The 14,511-nt window shown below is 53.8% G+C and overlaps 1 protein-coding gene across 1 annotated transcript in view; it reads right to left on the reverse strand.

Moving 5' to 3' along the window:
* Positions 1-14,511, reverse strand: part of CMIP (c-Maf inducing protein) — a 227,574-nt gene extending 213,063 nt beyond the window's left edge. Inside the window, exon 1 of the mRNA XM_037142455.2 lies at positions 13,794-14,511. Within this exon, the coding sequence (XP_036998350.1) occupies positions 13,794-14,093 (300 nt within the window). The 5' untranslated portion in view covers positions 14,094-14,511. The remainder of the gene's footprint in view (positions 1-13,793) is intronic.

Raw genomic sequence — 14,511 nt, forward strand, 5'->3', positions numbered from 1 at the left:
TGAGTAAAAACTACCGATAATATCTCAAGCCTCCCAACTGTGGTTTCTTTCCTGCTCAAGATGCAGTGGTGGAAGCTGGGGTTGGGGCCAGGGTTGAGGGTCCATTCCAGGTCTCGGTGCCCAAGGTGCCTCAGGTGACTCCCTGGAAGTTCTCCCAACAGGACAGCTCCAAAGTCACCAGACAGAGCCAGCGTTTCCTAGAAAACTTCACAGGCTCTTCTGTCTCTTCAAAGACTGCAATGCCTGGGGCCCTGAGATGCCCCATATAAGCAACCATACAGTCGTCCCTTGGTATCTGCAGGGCACTGGTTCCAGAACCCCCAGAAGACACCAAAATCCAAGGATTCTCAACTCAAGTACCTTACATAAAATGGTGCAGTGTTTGCACGTGACGGACGCGCATCATCCAATATACTGTAAGTCGTCTCTAGACTGTTTGTAATGCCCAATACAATATAAATGCAACACAAATAAATAGTTGTTACACTGCCCTGTTTAGGGAATAAAGACAGAAGAAAGTCTACAGGTTCAGTACATACAGACTGAACCATCATAACCCTAGTAGGCCTAACCACATGGTAATGACAGCAACAATGTAATTTTGTTAAAAATATTTTTGATCCATGGTTAGTTGAATCTGCAGATGCCGAACCCATGGATATAGAGGGCAGACTACATTCAGCCAAAGTCTTCTACTGACATCATGTACACCTGGATGAAAAGGACCCCGCCTTCGAGAAGTTCAGTTAGGTCCTGGCTGGGTAGCTCAGTTGATGAGTATCATGCTGACACAGCCAAGTTTGTGAGTTTGATTCCTGGTAAGGGCACATACGAGAAGCAACCAATGACTGCATGTACGTGGAACAACAAATTGATGTTTCTCTCTCCCCAACCCCCTTCCTCTCTCTCTCTCTCTAAAATCAATCAATTTAAAAATTTTTTAAATAAGTTCAGTTAAGCAAGAAGCACAAATGTAGGCGGGCCGAGGCAGCAGCCACGGTAAAATGGGTGGTGATGGCAGAGGAGGCATTACTAAGCACTGACCCTATGCCTGGACTTTACTTTCTAGGTCTTATCTGCTCTATTCTTAAGACGACTTTGGGAGGCAGCTACTGTTGTCCCCAGCTTGCGGATGCAGACACCGAGAGCAGGATTGCACCGCTGGTTACCTGGCCCAATGTGAAGTGTCAGAATCCAAAATCCCTAGCCAGACCCCACTGGGAACGGGCTGACCTGGGGAGGCAGGGTCTTTAGCACCTCCACCTCGACCCAGGGGTTTCAAAGTGTCTGCTGCTCCCCAGTTGGCAGCGCAGACCCCTTCAAGAAAGACTGCCCTGAATGCTGATTTGGGTGTGTCCTACACAAGAGTGCCCAGCCAGGGCTTGGCTCCCAACTCAGAGGGTGCCCTGCTTACTGCTGGGGCATTAAAAGAACCCCCTGACCTCCGCTCTTCGTAACACTCTCTGACCTAAGACCCTTGCCCCTTCACTGCACCTGCTGGCAGGACCCACACATACTTTAGAAGCTTCTTTTTTATACCTTTCTTTGTGGTGGGGTTCAACTAGCTCAAAAAGCGGGAGGACCCAGTGCACTGCCCTGCATGGGGCTTGAGTCAAGCAGATAGCCTTTTTAGAAGGGCGCATAGCCAGGTCACCTACCCCATCCCACTCCCTCCCTTCATGGCACCCTTTCCCCCACCCAATCCTCCCAAATGCTTTAATTTCAGACAGGACACAAGAAACAGGTTTCAAAGTCATTCTCCTCACATCGTAACTTTCCGATGCTGGTTTTTCTCGCTTTTTCTATTGGCGTGATGCAATTCCCCTTTCAACAATCCAGATCTCTGAAGTCCTGAGTCATCAGGTGAAGGCAGCATCAGCGGGGAGGTCAATCTGAGGGATCAAAAGTGTGGGGAGCTTGCCGAAGCCCTGGCCGGCGGGATTTCCTTCCAGGGTCCCTGCTGACTCTCGGCCCCAAGCCACACCACACACAGAGATCAGGGCTGCTGCAGCCCCACACACTTCCTGGTCACTGCCTGCCTCTGTGCCAGTTTCCAAAGAAGCAAGGTGGCCGCGGGGCAGGAGAGTGGGCTCCAAGCTCTGCCCAGGCCATCCACAGCCAGGGCCACTCTGTCCCAGAGAACCTCTTGGGGTGGATGGACTGTTAAATGAGTTACCGCAGGGGTTCTAAGCTGGTGAACTTGCCCCCCAGGGGACACGTGGCAATGTCTGTGGGCATTTTTGGCTGTTACAACTGAGAGGAGGTATACAAACACCCAGTGGGCTGAGGCCAGGGACACTGCTCAATGTCCTACAATGCCCAGGATGGTCCCCAATAGCAATAGGGCTGAAGTTAAAATTCTTTGAGATAATGCATAAAAATGACCTCGCATTTATGAGTAAGACCACATCCGTGTGTGTCAAGTGTACTCATCTAAGCAAATGCGTAGATGGCTATACCCCAAAATAGTCACATGAGGGATTCTGGGTGTCCTTCTTGGTTTTATAAAATCATCATTATCCCTGCAATTATTCTGTTTTTAACGCGTAATTGTGGACATGCAGAGCAGTAAAGAAGACAACTGCCTCCCAGCTGGGGAAGTACTGTGCTGTAGGAGTGCACCCTTACTCCCTCGGGGGTCAGGGGAGACTCCAGGGGCCGAGGGCCGGCATGGCAGCAGAGGGGAGAGGTGCTGTGCCAGAGCTCCCCGTGTGGGGCTGAGTCAGAGGGCTGCTGGGCAGGGTGCACGCTTGGTGGTGGACTCTGGACTTCAAGCTGACCGTGGTCAAGTCAACACAGCTGACTCTGACAGGCAGCTCCTTGGGGTCAGGCCATCTCAGGCAAGTAAACTGAGGCTCCAAGAGGTCAAGTTCACTACCCCAAGATCAACAAAGGTCAGTTGAGGAACAAACCTCTGCCACGGCTCTTCCAGAGATGGGTCTGCAGAGATGGCTGAACCCTGCAGTCTGAAATGCTCTGCTCTGTCCACACCCTCCCCCTTCTGCAAGGCCCACTTCTCAGAGCACAGCCAGCCCTGGCCACTGGGGCCTTTGTGACCCTCCGCTCTCGAGCCCTGCTCACAGGCCACATGCAGTTATACTCTGGAGTAAGATGGCTTGGGTTCAAATCCCAGCTCAAGATTAACAGCTGGGTAAGAAGGGACCTCTTCACTCCAGGCCTCAGTGTGCTTATCTAGAAAATGGGGTAATGACAACACCGCCTCACAGGGGCATCGAGAGGATGAAACAAGCTCATCTGCAGAAGGGCTCAGAGCAGTGTTCACTGTTGCTGCCACTGTCTTGCAGGTGATTAGTCCTCGCTGCCCAGGCTCCTGTGTCCCAGCCTGGCCAGGAGGCAGCATGGCACTGTGGGGAAGACTCCGGCTCTGCAGCCTGGGGGTCTGGGGTCCAGTTATATAGCCTGGAACTCTCAGGGCCTCCATTTCCCCACCTGCAGCTAGAGCTTCCAGGGCTGGTGTGAAGATGAAATGCACAAAGGAGGACTTAGCATGGCTGGAGGAAATGACTGCCACGGTCCTGCAGTCACCCCTGATCCATCTGACCCTGAGGTTGACCCTGCCTGGATCCCCAAGCCTGGTAGCCACTGGACTGCTGAAACAGTTCAAACTCTTTCATTTTCCCAGCCCCAAAGGAAGCCTCAGTCACAAGGTCATGAAACACAAGCCAATAAGAGCAATGAACAGATGTCACCAGTCATTTCCCCTTTTCAATGGGACAGCCCTGCCCCCACCACTCCACAGCTGCCAGCTCAGGGCCCCACTGCAGACACAGAGCAGAGCACTGGTCCTGCCCTGGGCCTTGGCCCAATGGTGCCAGCTTCTCTAGAGACAGAGGGCCAGCTGGGCCTTCCCACCAGACCTCCAGCAAAGAAGATTCCAGAAGGGGAGCCCTTTGAGACAAAGCCTACAGCAGAGACTTCAGGCCCAGGATTCAGAAAGTACCAGAAGTCTCTGATGGCAACCCATTAGGAGCTCCAGACTGGCAGGCCAGAACAGGCAGCTTCACGGCATAGCAGTGCGCCAGGAACTCCTGGGCTGTGTCCACCCCAAGGTTGGCTGCAGGTACCATGTCCCTGGCAACACGTGGGGTCTGCTGCACACACTCCACTCTCTCTTTTGGTCTCACCAGCCCTGGAGAAGGAAGTGATATAACATGCTTGACACACAGAGGGCCAGAGACACACAGGAGTACAAGGAGGTGGCAGGTGGGGGTCTGAATGTGGCTCTTCCCTCGTCCCTCCAGCAGGAGGGCCCCCCCCGAACTGGACACCAGCAACAGCCTTGCTCCTTCCCTCATTCATCCATTCCTTCAGCCAAAGGATGGCTGCTGAAAGGGAGCCTCGGCAGCTCCCTCTGTGAAATGCAGAGAGCAACAGCACAATAGTGGGTCACTGTTGGGACCACCTAGCACAGCTCCTGGCAAAAAGAACACTCCTGAGTGGCTGCTGCACTGGTCACTATTGTGACTAACACCTGGCCCTGCTGACTTAGGTCCCTGCACTTTCAAAGTTTCCATTCAGGGGTATCCCAGGTTCTCCAAGTGGCCACTCCCCCATCTCTCTGCATCACAAGCAAGGTCCTCCCAACTCAAACATGCCTTGGTGACCCCAACACTAACCTCACCCTGCCTCGGGGCCCCCACTCTGGGAACCAACCCCTACCTCCATCTGTAGCTCCTACACTATCTTATGCTTCCCAGGTGCCCGTAGCTCAGGGAGAATGTCACAAACCACCTGGAACGTGCCCCAGCTGCTTTGGCCTCTCTCCCTCTGCCCATCCCCATCCCTGACCCCATCCCCATCTCCGCCCAACTCAACCCTATCTCTGTCTGTCCAGATGCGTCTTTCTCATGAAGCCCTTCCTAAAACCACCTGCCCCCATGACAGCACTTCTTCCTTCCTCCAAAGAGCAGACAAGGCATATGTGCTTTGCTCTACAGTGTACCGTAGTTTACGGTGTACCTCGTTTTAACTGTGAGCCTTTGGGGAGCAAAGATTATGTCTGACTTTGCAAGTGTAGTACCTGGACTACTCACTTTGTAAGTGCAGTACCTAGAAGCACTCATTTGCAAATACAGGGTAGCCGGGAGCACCCCCTTTGCAAATGCAGTACCTGGGAACTCCATCTACACACACAGTATCTGGTATTCGATTCACAAACTAGTACCTGGTGCTTACCCTTTACAAGTCCTTGGCATTCGCTTCCCAACACCAGTTCCCTGAACTCACTTGACAAATTCAGAGGCATGTCTGCCAAACAATGGCAAATAGTAAACTGACAAGCTCACTGACTTTCAACTAAGATGTTTCTGCAAGAGGCTGAAATCCTTTATGTACGGTACGTCCAACGAATGCACACATGTTCTGGACACACACACTCCAGTGTGGGGCAGACCTGCCTTTGCTTCTGAATTCTACCTACTCCCAATCCCTCCAGTGCAGCATCTGTAAAATGGGGGTAATGCTACCCACCTCGTGGGGTTGTATGGAAAAGTAGAGCGCTGTTGCTGGCACACAACAGGTGGGCAATAAATGTCAGCGTAGCCAGGAATGCGGTGCCCCATCCCTTGCAATAGGTTCACTTATCCCATTTATTCCCCAAGAGAGAAGACTGCAAACTTCCCTAACCTGCCACCAAGCTCAAACCCAGAAGCCAGTAGGGACCAGGTCATGTGAATGTTTTTTCCAGGCAAACAGCTCTGCTGATGGTACCCTAGAGACCTCCAGACTACTGTGGTGTCCCCCCGTCCTGGGTGAGAACTGTCATCAGGCCATGGTCTCCTTGGTCGTGGACACAGCTCATCCCACCCCAGCCTCCTCTGTACATGGGAGAGCTAAGTGACTGAGCTGTGGTCAAGGGACCAGACAAGCCCACAAAAGGCTCCGCCTGGTGCTCGCTGCCTCTCCCCACACCCGACCCAGTGAGGCCCCACAGGAGGCAGATACCCAGACTGGACTGTGACAGGAGCCAGAAGTAAGGGTGTTATGTGCAGCCAGCCAGGTGTGGGGGCTGGTGGTCGCAGCAGTTTAGCTTGCCCTGGCTGCACCCAGCCCCATCCCCACAGACAGCACTGCTGTCCACGGAGCCCCGCACGAGCATGTGTGGGCAATCAGCCTGACCCGGGCTGGACGGTGAGCCGAAACCAGAGGCAGTGGGCTTTCCCAGACTGCGCTCCCACTGGCAGCTTTTCTGGGCCTCCAGGAGCTTGGGGCTGGCCCAGGACACCCAGGAAACTACTACCAGTTCAAGTGTTATCTCTCCTCTACTGGTGACCCCAACTGAGCCAGCCTAGTCCCAGGGAAACGTCAGCTGCCCCGCCTCAGTGCTGAGGACCGGAGAGTTCGGCTCTTCTGCTTCCCTCCAAAGTGAGTTTACTCAGCCTAATCTGTTTATGTGACAAAGGAAGGTACCAGAAGGTGCTGGGAGGCAGGAGTCCTGGGTGTGAGTCTCAGCCCTGCTGCTGAGTCATTTCTAAGGGTCCCTGGGCAACACACTTCCCCTAGCCTCTGCCCTGTAGGCTAATTCCATGATTAATATGTCTGGATCCTGGGACCCTTGCAACACAGTATGGACAAAAAGAATTCGTTTTTGAAAGTTTTGCTGGGCTTTTAGTTTAAGAGTCTCTTCAAGCATTGCTCCAACACTACTCTTCACTATTTATTGGGAGAAAACTGGGTTAAACACAAACGCACATGCTCACATACACCAGAAGCATTCGAATGAAAGCTCCACGGGACAAGGAGCTCCCTGTACACCTAGCACCTGGCACATTCTAGGCACTCATGAGTATTTTTTAATAGATAGTAACAGCTGCTGGAAAGCGGGGAATGACAATTGTAGAGTACTTGCTCAGTGCCGGCAACTTTACTGGGTGATTTCTAAGTACGGGCCAGCCTCAGGACCTTTGCACTAGCCATTCTCACTACTTGGAATGCTCTCCCTCCAGATACCAACTTCACTGCCTTTCCTTTCCTGGCTGCCGCATGCAAAGCCACAAGGATCCCAGTCCCCAAGCCCCAAATACGCCACCTGCCTGCCCACTCTCTTTTCTCCCAGGCTCCTGGCACGCCCCCAGCAGAAGATTTTGTATTTACTTGCTTGGTGGTTTACAGTCTGTCACCACCGCCCCAACACAGGTTCCAGAAGGGCAGAGACTGCTTGTCTTCCAAGTGTCCACAACAGTAACATTCATCTGTCAAATGAACTGCCATCCCTTACCATGCCTAACCCTGGGGTCAATGTTAAAAGGAAGTCCCATTTTCCGAGTTTTACAGATAAGGACAGAGGTTAGGAGACCTGCCCAAGGTCACCCACCAGCTAGGAAGTTGCAGGGGCGGGATCCCTGCTTGCCTATCTGACCGCTCTGCTGGGTCTGGCTGCTTTCTATCCACCCCAGTGCACAGCCCAGACGCTGGTTTAAGCCCTTCTGACGTCACAGGTACAAAAAAAATAGCGACTGAACATGGGAACCAATTTCAGCACCAGAAATATTTGCTCTGCGGTCCCCTTTGTCTCAGCAGACAGACACCTCCATGCACGCCACGTGCATAGACACACACACCTCGTCACCATCACCCACCCTTGGGTAGCGCTCTGCTAATGGCAGCAACGGTTCCTTTCAAATGCCCTGGCCTCCCTCAGTGCCCTGCAGCATGCGCTGGGCGCCTTGTCACTGGGGCCAAGGGCTGGGAAAAGACATTCTCACTTCCTCCCTTTCTCTACCTCAGGGCCACAGGGACAGGCTTCCATCCTGGGGAAGCAGGAAGTGCCTGGGGACAAAAATGATGCCCTCAGGTGGAGCAGGAAACAGCTGTCCTGGGCTACACAGACCCTCGTCCTTGGGGCAGAGGTCAGTCTGACTGGTCAGAGCCCCCTGCTCACCTGTCCTCAGCTCCTAGTGGGGCCAGGCAGCCAAACTGCCTAAGGGGCTCCCTGACTGGTGACATCAGGCCAGACTGAAGCATGCCTCCAGGCAGCAGCGACCCCAGACAGTGCACTCTGAGGGAGGGTCAGCTTGCCCTTGCAAAGCAACTCTGGGCCTAAATATTTTAACGCCCACCAGGGAAGTAAGCAAACAACATTCAATTTATCAAAACGGAAACGATTCCACTGAATAAAAATGGAAAGTGTCTTGTTTAAAACAGCAAAAGAATGGGACTAACCCAAATGTGCCGCCGTAGGGAATGGCCTATGTTATTGTAGTGCCCTTCTTCTATGGAACACTACACAGCAGCGAAAAAGAACAGGGCAGCTGTGTCCGCACTGATCTGAAATGATCTCCAAAATACACTGTCCAGTGAGAAATAATGACTCAGAACTGCGTGCAAATGCCAGAGTGGTCAGCAAGGACACACAGGAAAGGGTAAGAGGGCTCACCTAGGAGAACTAGGGGCTCTGGGGACATGAAATAAGAGAGATGCTTCATTTTCCCTTACGTGCCTTACGCTATCTGAATGTATTTGATGTGCGCATCACTGTTTCAATTTTCAAAAAAAAAAAAGTTATGTGTTTTTGTTTTTGTTTTAAAAGAAACCTGACTGTGCCCACTGAGGAATTTTTCTTAAACTGCTTTCAACGACTTCTGGCCTCCACACAGACCAAAGCTGCTAAACACCCTGACCTCCCCAGAGGCACTGCTCATCACAGGAGGCTTCTCCCTGGAGACCCCCCGTTTTAAAGTAGCAGCAACCCCTTCCACTTGCACATAGTTTCACAAAGCTCTCTCCGGGCAATTGGGAAAACAGGAATTGGAATAGTTGTCATACCCCTGTTCTGGGCTGGCCACCCTACTAGGTGCTTATCTGAATTCTTTCCAATCCTTACAGCAATCCTGTCAGTGAGGAAGGATTGCCCCCACCCTGCAGAAGGAGAAAAAGGCCAGCAAGGGAAAGCACATGCCAAAAGTCACACAGCCAGGAGGTCATAACCTCAACATCCAGACCCAGAGCCAAGAGACGGCAACCCCGGAGTTTGTTCTGCCGCACGGTGGAGGCACCCTAAACCACTAGGTTGCCTTGCTTAATCTCAGTGAAGCCCTTCATCACAGGCATAACTCAGCCATCTCAAAGGTCCATTCTGCCAAAACACCATCCGCACAGGCCGAGCTTGGCTGGCCTGGAAAGAGGCTGCCCTGCTCCCCCAAGGCTGGCAGTGAGGCACCTAAGACAGCTTTGATGACACGGCCATCAGGCTCTCCCCAACCTTGCCAGACACGGTACCCCAAAAGTGCCCTCCTTCTCTCGATACCAGGTGGTTCAGCGGACCCTGTGCAGAAGCCACCTGCAAGCCATGGAGCCCAAGCCGAAAGCACACATCCACCTCGCCCATCTCCATCACCAGCTCAGCAGCAGAGCCGGGGCCACAAACAGTGAAACCCATTCCACCTGGACTGGCACGATTTTGCCCAGAAGGGGCATCTCAGATCGCACCAGATGAACACATGGCAGCATCAAAACATATTCTGTCCTTAAAAATGTACCTATTTACCACAACCTGGGGAAGGCAGACCACATTTGCTGTCTACGGAGAATTTAGATTTTCCTTCTCCTCTCTGTCTCTGCCCCTTCCTTCCACAAACTCCAATCAGACAAGTTATCTGGGAAGCAAATCTGATACATTCAAAAATCTTCTTATGATAAGTGGCATTAAAAGAAAAAATTGTTGTGTGTACTAACACCACAAGAAGCATCATTATCAATCAAAGGCCAGAAGCAGCACACAACACAAAGTGCAAAAATGAGAACACATGCACACACATGCACACACAGAAGCACTCCCATGGGACGCATGACACAAACTGTGATCCTCACATGGAAACACACCATGCGGATGAGCTCTCCCCTTAGCACTGGACACCTACATGCTTAGTAAGCACAAGTACAAGTTCGGAAGTAAGCTGCTCTCCCCAAGAAAGCACCAAACTAAAGAAACCCCACGAGAATTAAGGTGACTTCTCTGTCCCGCTCTGTGACTCGAAGACCAGAAACATTTCGGTCGGAGCAGCAGAGTGGTGAAAAGTTAAAAACAAGTCACTGGTGAATTAAGGCTTGAGAATAAAGACCACCACCGTCACCTGTGCTCCAGTCCCTGGTGGGTCAATGAACAGAAGGCTTTTCCAGTCGGACCCACCGCAAGATGCTGTGTGAGGTGTGCACAAAACCAGGTAAAATAAAATGTGAGTGGCTTGTGTGTACCTCCCCGGTGCAGAGGACACAAAGCACACGGACAAAACCCCCTTCCAGTGGACAAACGTGTCTAGCAGGTGATCAAATTCAAGCCAAACGCACAACAGCAAAATGGACTCTGGTCTCACTGGACCTGGCTGCTTATGCAGGACGCCTGCCGTCAGCTACACCCGCCACCAAGAAAGCCCAGGGAGGCCCAGGGACTGGGAGGTCTGAATGCAGAAGGGGATTGCAGTACCAGGCCAGCCGCAGCCTAGGCAGGCATGCCCTTCCCCCACAAGGTGTGGTCGTATACACCCCAGGAAAGGGGTGGACGCCTCCCAACCACCCCTCACACGTCAGCCAGGTCACTGTTGCCTTTGTGTTTCCTTCTTTGTTTACGAGCTTTCCGGATCCAAAGTCTCAAGCACAGAGTGCATCAGACCTGGTGCTGTCACAGGCCACGTCAGGCACTGTGGGCTCTGCAAGGATTTAATCAGTAACTGGCCCAGGAGACAGGCACAGGGCAAGCTCCAACCTGACCCCACGGAAGCAAAGTTTATAGCAGGGCCAGGGGTGAGGCTGCCAGTCCCTGGGGCTCCAGGCGGAGCCCATCTCCCCAGCAGGGACTCGGGACAGGTCCACCTGAAGGGCACAGCTACCTGGAAGTGCCACCCAGGTGGGCCTGGGAGCCCCATGTGCTTCCACCCCTGCCAAAGACAGCTGTGGTCCTGGAAGCCTGGTCTTCATCTCTGACAACAATTTAGTTAATTGGATCAGTGTAGACAGACGCCAAAGACAGTTTGGGCAAAGAGTGTATTTGGTTTGTTTATTCATTTGAATCCAGATCAATCACTATGACTGTTGTTCCTGAAGCCTACATAATTAACCAGATAATTACCAAATGGTTCTGGGCTGCGCTATAGAGATGGCTTAATGTACAGATAATATACATTTCATGAGAGGATAGGAAAGATACTTGATGTATCAGCAGCTTAAGGCTGGGCCAGGGAACTCTGCAAAGCCACAGGCCGACAGGGCTTGTTGTTATAGTGAACTGCACTCAAATTCACCTTTGTTTCATTTGGGCTAATATTTCTCAATAGAGTGCTTGGGCCACACTATAAAATGCAGACACATTACATAACGCCCAGACCTCAGAAAAACCCCTCAGGGTGCTCTGTTTCCTAGGGCCTAGACGCCAACCAGGTGTCTTCTGATGAGAGGAGGTCCCCAGTAGCAGTCCTAAGCCCACCTCTGCCCTGGAGGCAATGGCTTTGATCAAGACCACTCTTGGCAGTCCCCCTCCACACTCATAGGCCCTGAGACAGAGAGCAGTACACCCCACTAGAGCCCATGATGGGGAGATTTAAGGACACCCCTTGCCCTGCCCGAGGGGCTGGGTGACAGCAGACAGAGGAAGAGGAATTATGCCAGCTCATTGGACACTTGCTCAGAGTTCCTCATTCCACATTTCCCAACGCCAGAGCAAGGCTCTGCTGAGACAAATGTTGTTCCATGGAGAGCCCTCAGTCCCTAGCCCTGAAGATCATAGCTCCTCTCCAGAAAGGCCCAAACTACGTAAGTGCCACCCACCTTGTCTGGTGAAGATGGGGCCAGGGCCTCTGGCTGCTTAAGAAACCAGTGCCTGGCTTCAGCCTTTCCTCCTCTCTCTCTCTCTCTCTCTCTCTCTGTCTCTCCACCTCTCTCTCATTTACATCCTGAGCAACCAGAGGTAAGTCTGGGGCCATGAGCTCCAAAGCTGGCTTCCCCCAGACCGTGGCCAGCAGCAGTAGAAGACACACTCCTGGCTTCTCCCAGGGGAGAGCAGGAGAGCTCGGCCTGTTCTTCCCACAGAGGATCACTGTTTTCCCATCCACCTGCCCCTCAACCCTTTTCTTCCCCGCAACTCCCCATCATTTTGAGGGGTGGCAGAAAAAATAAAGCCCCTCTGAGCCAGGAGACAATTCTGAAGCCAGATTTGGGAGCTCCAGGTCCCAGGCAGGGAATTACTAAGGATACAACTTCTTCCCTGAATCTGAAATCCTGCATGAGGGCAAATGTTCTGAGGCTCTCCCTCCATCAAATGAAAAGCCAAACACTGAGGCCTGTGGCTTGCAACGGGTTTAAAAACATGCACGAGCCTGAAACTGGGCCTGGGCTGCTTCTCAACAACCAGTGATCCTTCCTGAGAAAGCACCCTTTGCAGACATTGCACCAACGTGCCCACAGGAAAGAAAAAATAGGTGTTCTCAGCACGTCGGACCCAAAATTCAGAATAAAAGTCCTCCAGTGCTTCAATGCTCTCAGGAAGGGGGAAGCTGTTTCGATGAGTGTGGTTTCTTCTAACTTTTCCCCCTCCCCATTCCTTGGAGCATGTGTCACGCACGGCCTGTGACACGCTGCCAAGGGAACATGGATGCCGGGGAAATGTCTACACATGCTACACGTTTGTGACATGCCATGTAAGCGACACCCTGTTTCCTGGCTGGGTTTTCTTGGCACAGGTGTGGACAAGCGGTGAATTCTGCACCCCCCCCAATGTGCTTAGTAAACAGACTCACTGTGGCCCCAGGGGGGAGTGTGCATTCTGGGGAAGAACTGTCACCTCTCCATAGAAGAAGGAACCCCCTAAGCAAGGCTCAGGCCCAAGCTGATTTCGTGCTTTAAACTGTCCTTGTTTCAAAACACAAAGCATCCTGTTCAGTCAGGCTCCTGTTCACCACCCGCCTGCTGTGACCCACCACAGCTGTCTTTCTCCACCTTGTAGATTTGATTTCAGAAACAGATCAATGACTTCTCCTCTCCCTCTCACCCAGCTGACCCAGCCCCAGCCATATATTTAAAAACAATAACAAAATAAACCCCCCAGCAACGAAACACACGTCTACACACACTTCACAGACAATGCAAGACCAGAGCCCCACAGTCCAGCTTCCACACTAGAACTTGACCCACAGCCCTGGGTGGGGAGGAGACAGTCCAGGACCCCTGCCCCCTCCCCCTACACTTTCAACCGCCCAACCTGCGAAAGAGATTTCTCAGAAAGGGAAGCAAGCACCCAGTTTTGCCTGCTAACCCGAGCAGGAAAAAAGAATAAAAGATGGGTACAGCAAAGAAAGGAATTGGTTTCTGGAAATTCTTTGGGTTTGGAGGTTTTGAGGTTGTTGGGGGTTTGAGGTTTGGGGTTTTTGTTTGTTTTATTTTTTGGTTGTTTTGTTTTCCCATCTACCGCAGGCTTTCAGAAAGGGAACCCTCACCACCATCCGGGCCCAGCCTCGGGTCTATCCCACGGTCCTATCTGTAAGAAACCCAAGCTCTGTGCCCAGAGGTCCCCCAATGCTCAGGGGGGGGCGGGGGGAAGGCAGATCTTCTCCAGAATTCTAAGGATCCCCCCCGAGCTGCCGGCTGGGCAGACCTGCGGTTTTCACGAATCAGCCCAGAGCCCAGGCCAGGAGTCGGGCGCCGGGTTCTCCCCGCCCGCGGCGCCCCTTGGCGCCCCCCAGCGCGCAGCAGGCCACGGGCTCCAGGTGCAGAGGTGGGAGGGGGCGCCTCCCGGGCCCGGAGGGGAGGTGCAGGGGTGCAGGAGCGCGCCGCGCTGAGAGACTCACCGTGGCGGACGCCAGGCTGTTGTCGGCCAGCGTTAGGTGGTGCGGCTCCCAGCGCCTCAGGAATTTCGAGGTGAGGATCTTGCTGAGAAAGGTCCGCGGGTGCCGGATGACACAGACCTGGATGTCGCCCTCCTGCAGCAGTTTGTACCTCATCCCGTTGCACAGCAGAAGGGCCCGGCGACAGGGCACGGCGCCCATCTTCGTGCCCTCGGGGGCAGGCACGTCGCCCCCCAGCAGCGGCTTGGTCTCCTCGATCTGCCGGGGGTCGCCGCCGCCGCCCGCGCTGCTGGTCAGATCCATGGCCGGCCGGGCCGGGGAGGGCGCCGGGGGCGGGGAGAGGGGCTGTCCCGGCTGCGGGGCGGCGGGGCCCCCGTTCGGCAGCCCGCACCCCCCCACCGCTCAGGAAGGTGGGGGGGTGTGGGGCTGGGGGCGCCCACAGGAGAGGGGCCCGCGGCGGGCAGGCGGCTGGCGCGGCCGGCTCTCGGTCCTTCCCGCGGGGCTCGGCTTCCTCCTAGCTCGTCGGGTGCATGCTCCCAGCGGCCGGACCAGCTCGGCGGGCAGGCGGACGGGTGGGGACGCGGGCTGCGCCGGGGGGCGGCGGCGGCGAGCGGGGGCCGCGCGGCGGGCGTGTCTCGGCCCCGCCACCCGCTCGTGTGTACAGTACGTGTGTCTGGGCGGCCGTCCGCGGGCAAGAGTGCGGCGGGGGCCGCGGGGGCCG

This window comes from Artibeus jamaicensis, unplaced genomic scaffold, assembly GCF_021234435.1.
Source record: "Artibeus jamaicensis isolate MK-2021 breed Jamaican fruit bat unplaced genomic scaffold, CSHL_Jam_final contig_464, whole genome shotgun sequence".
NCBI lineage: Eukaryota > Metazoa > Chordata > Mammalia > Chiroptera > Phyllostomidae > Artibeus > Artibeus jamaicensis.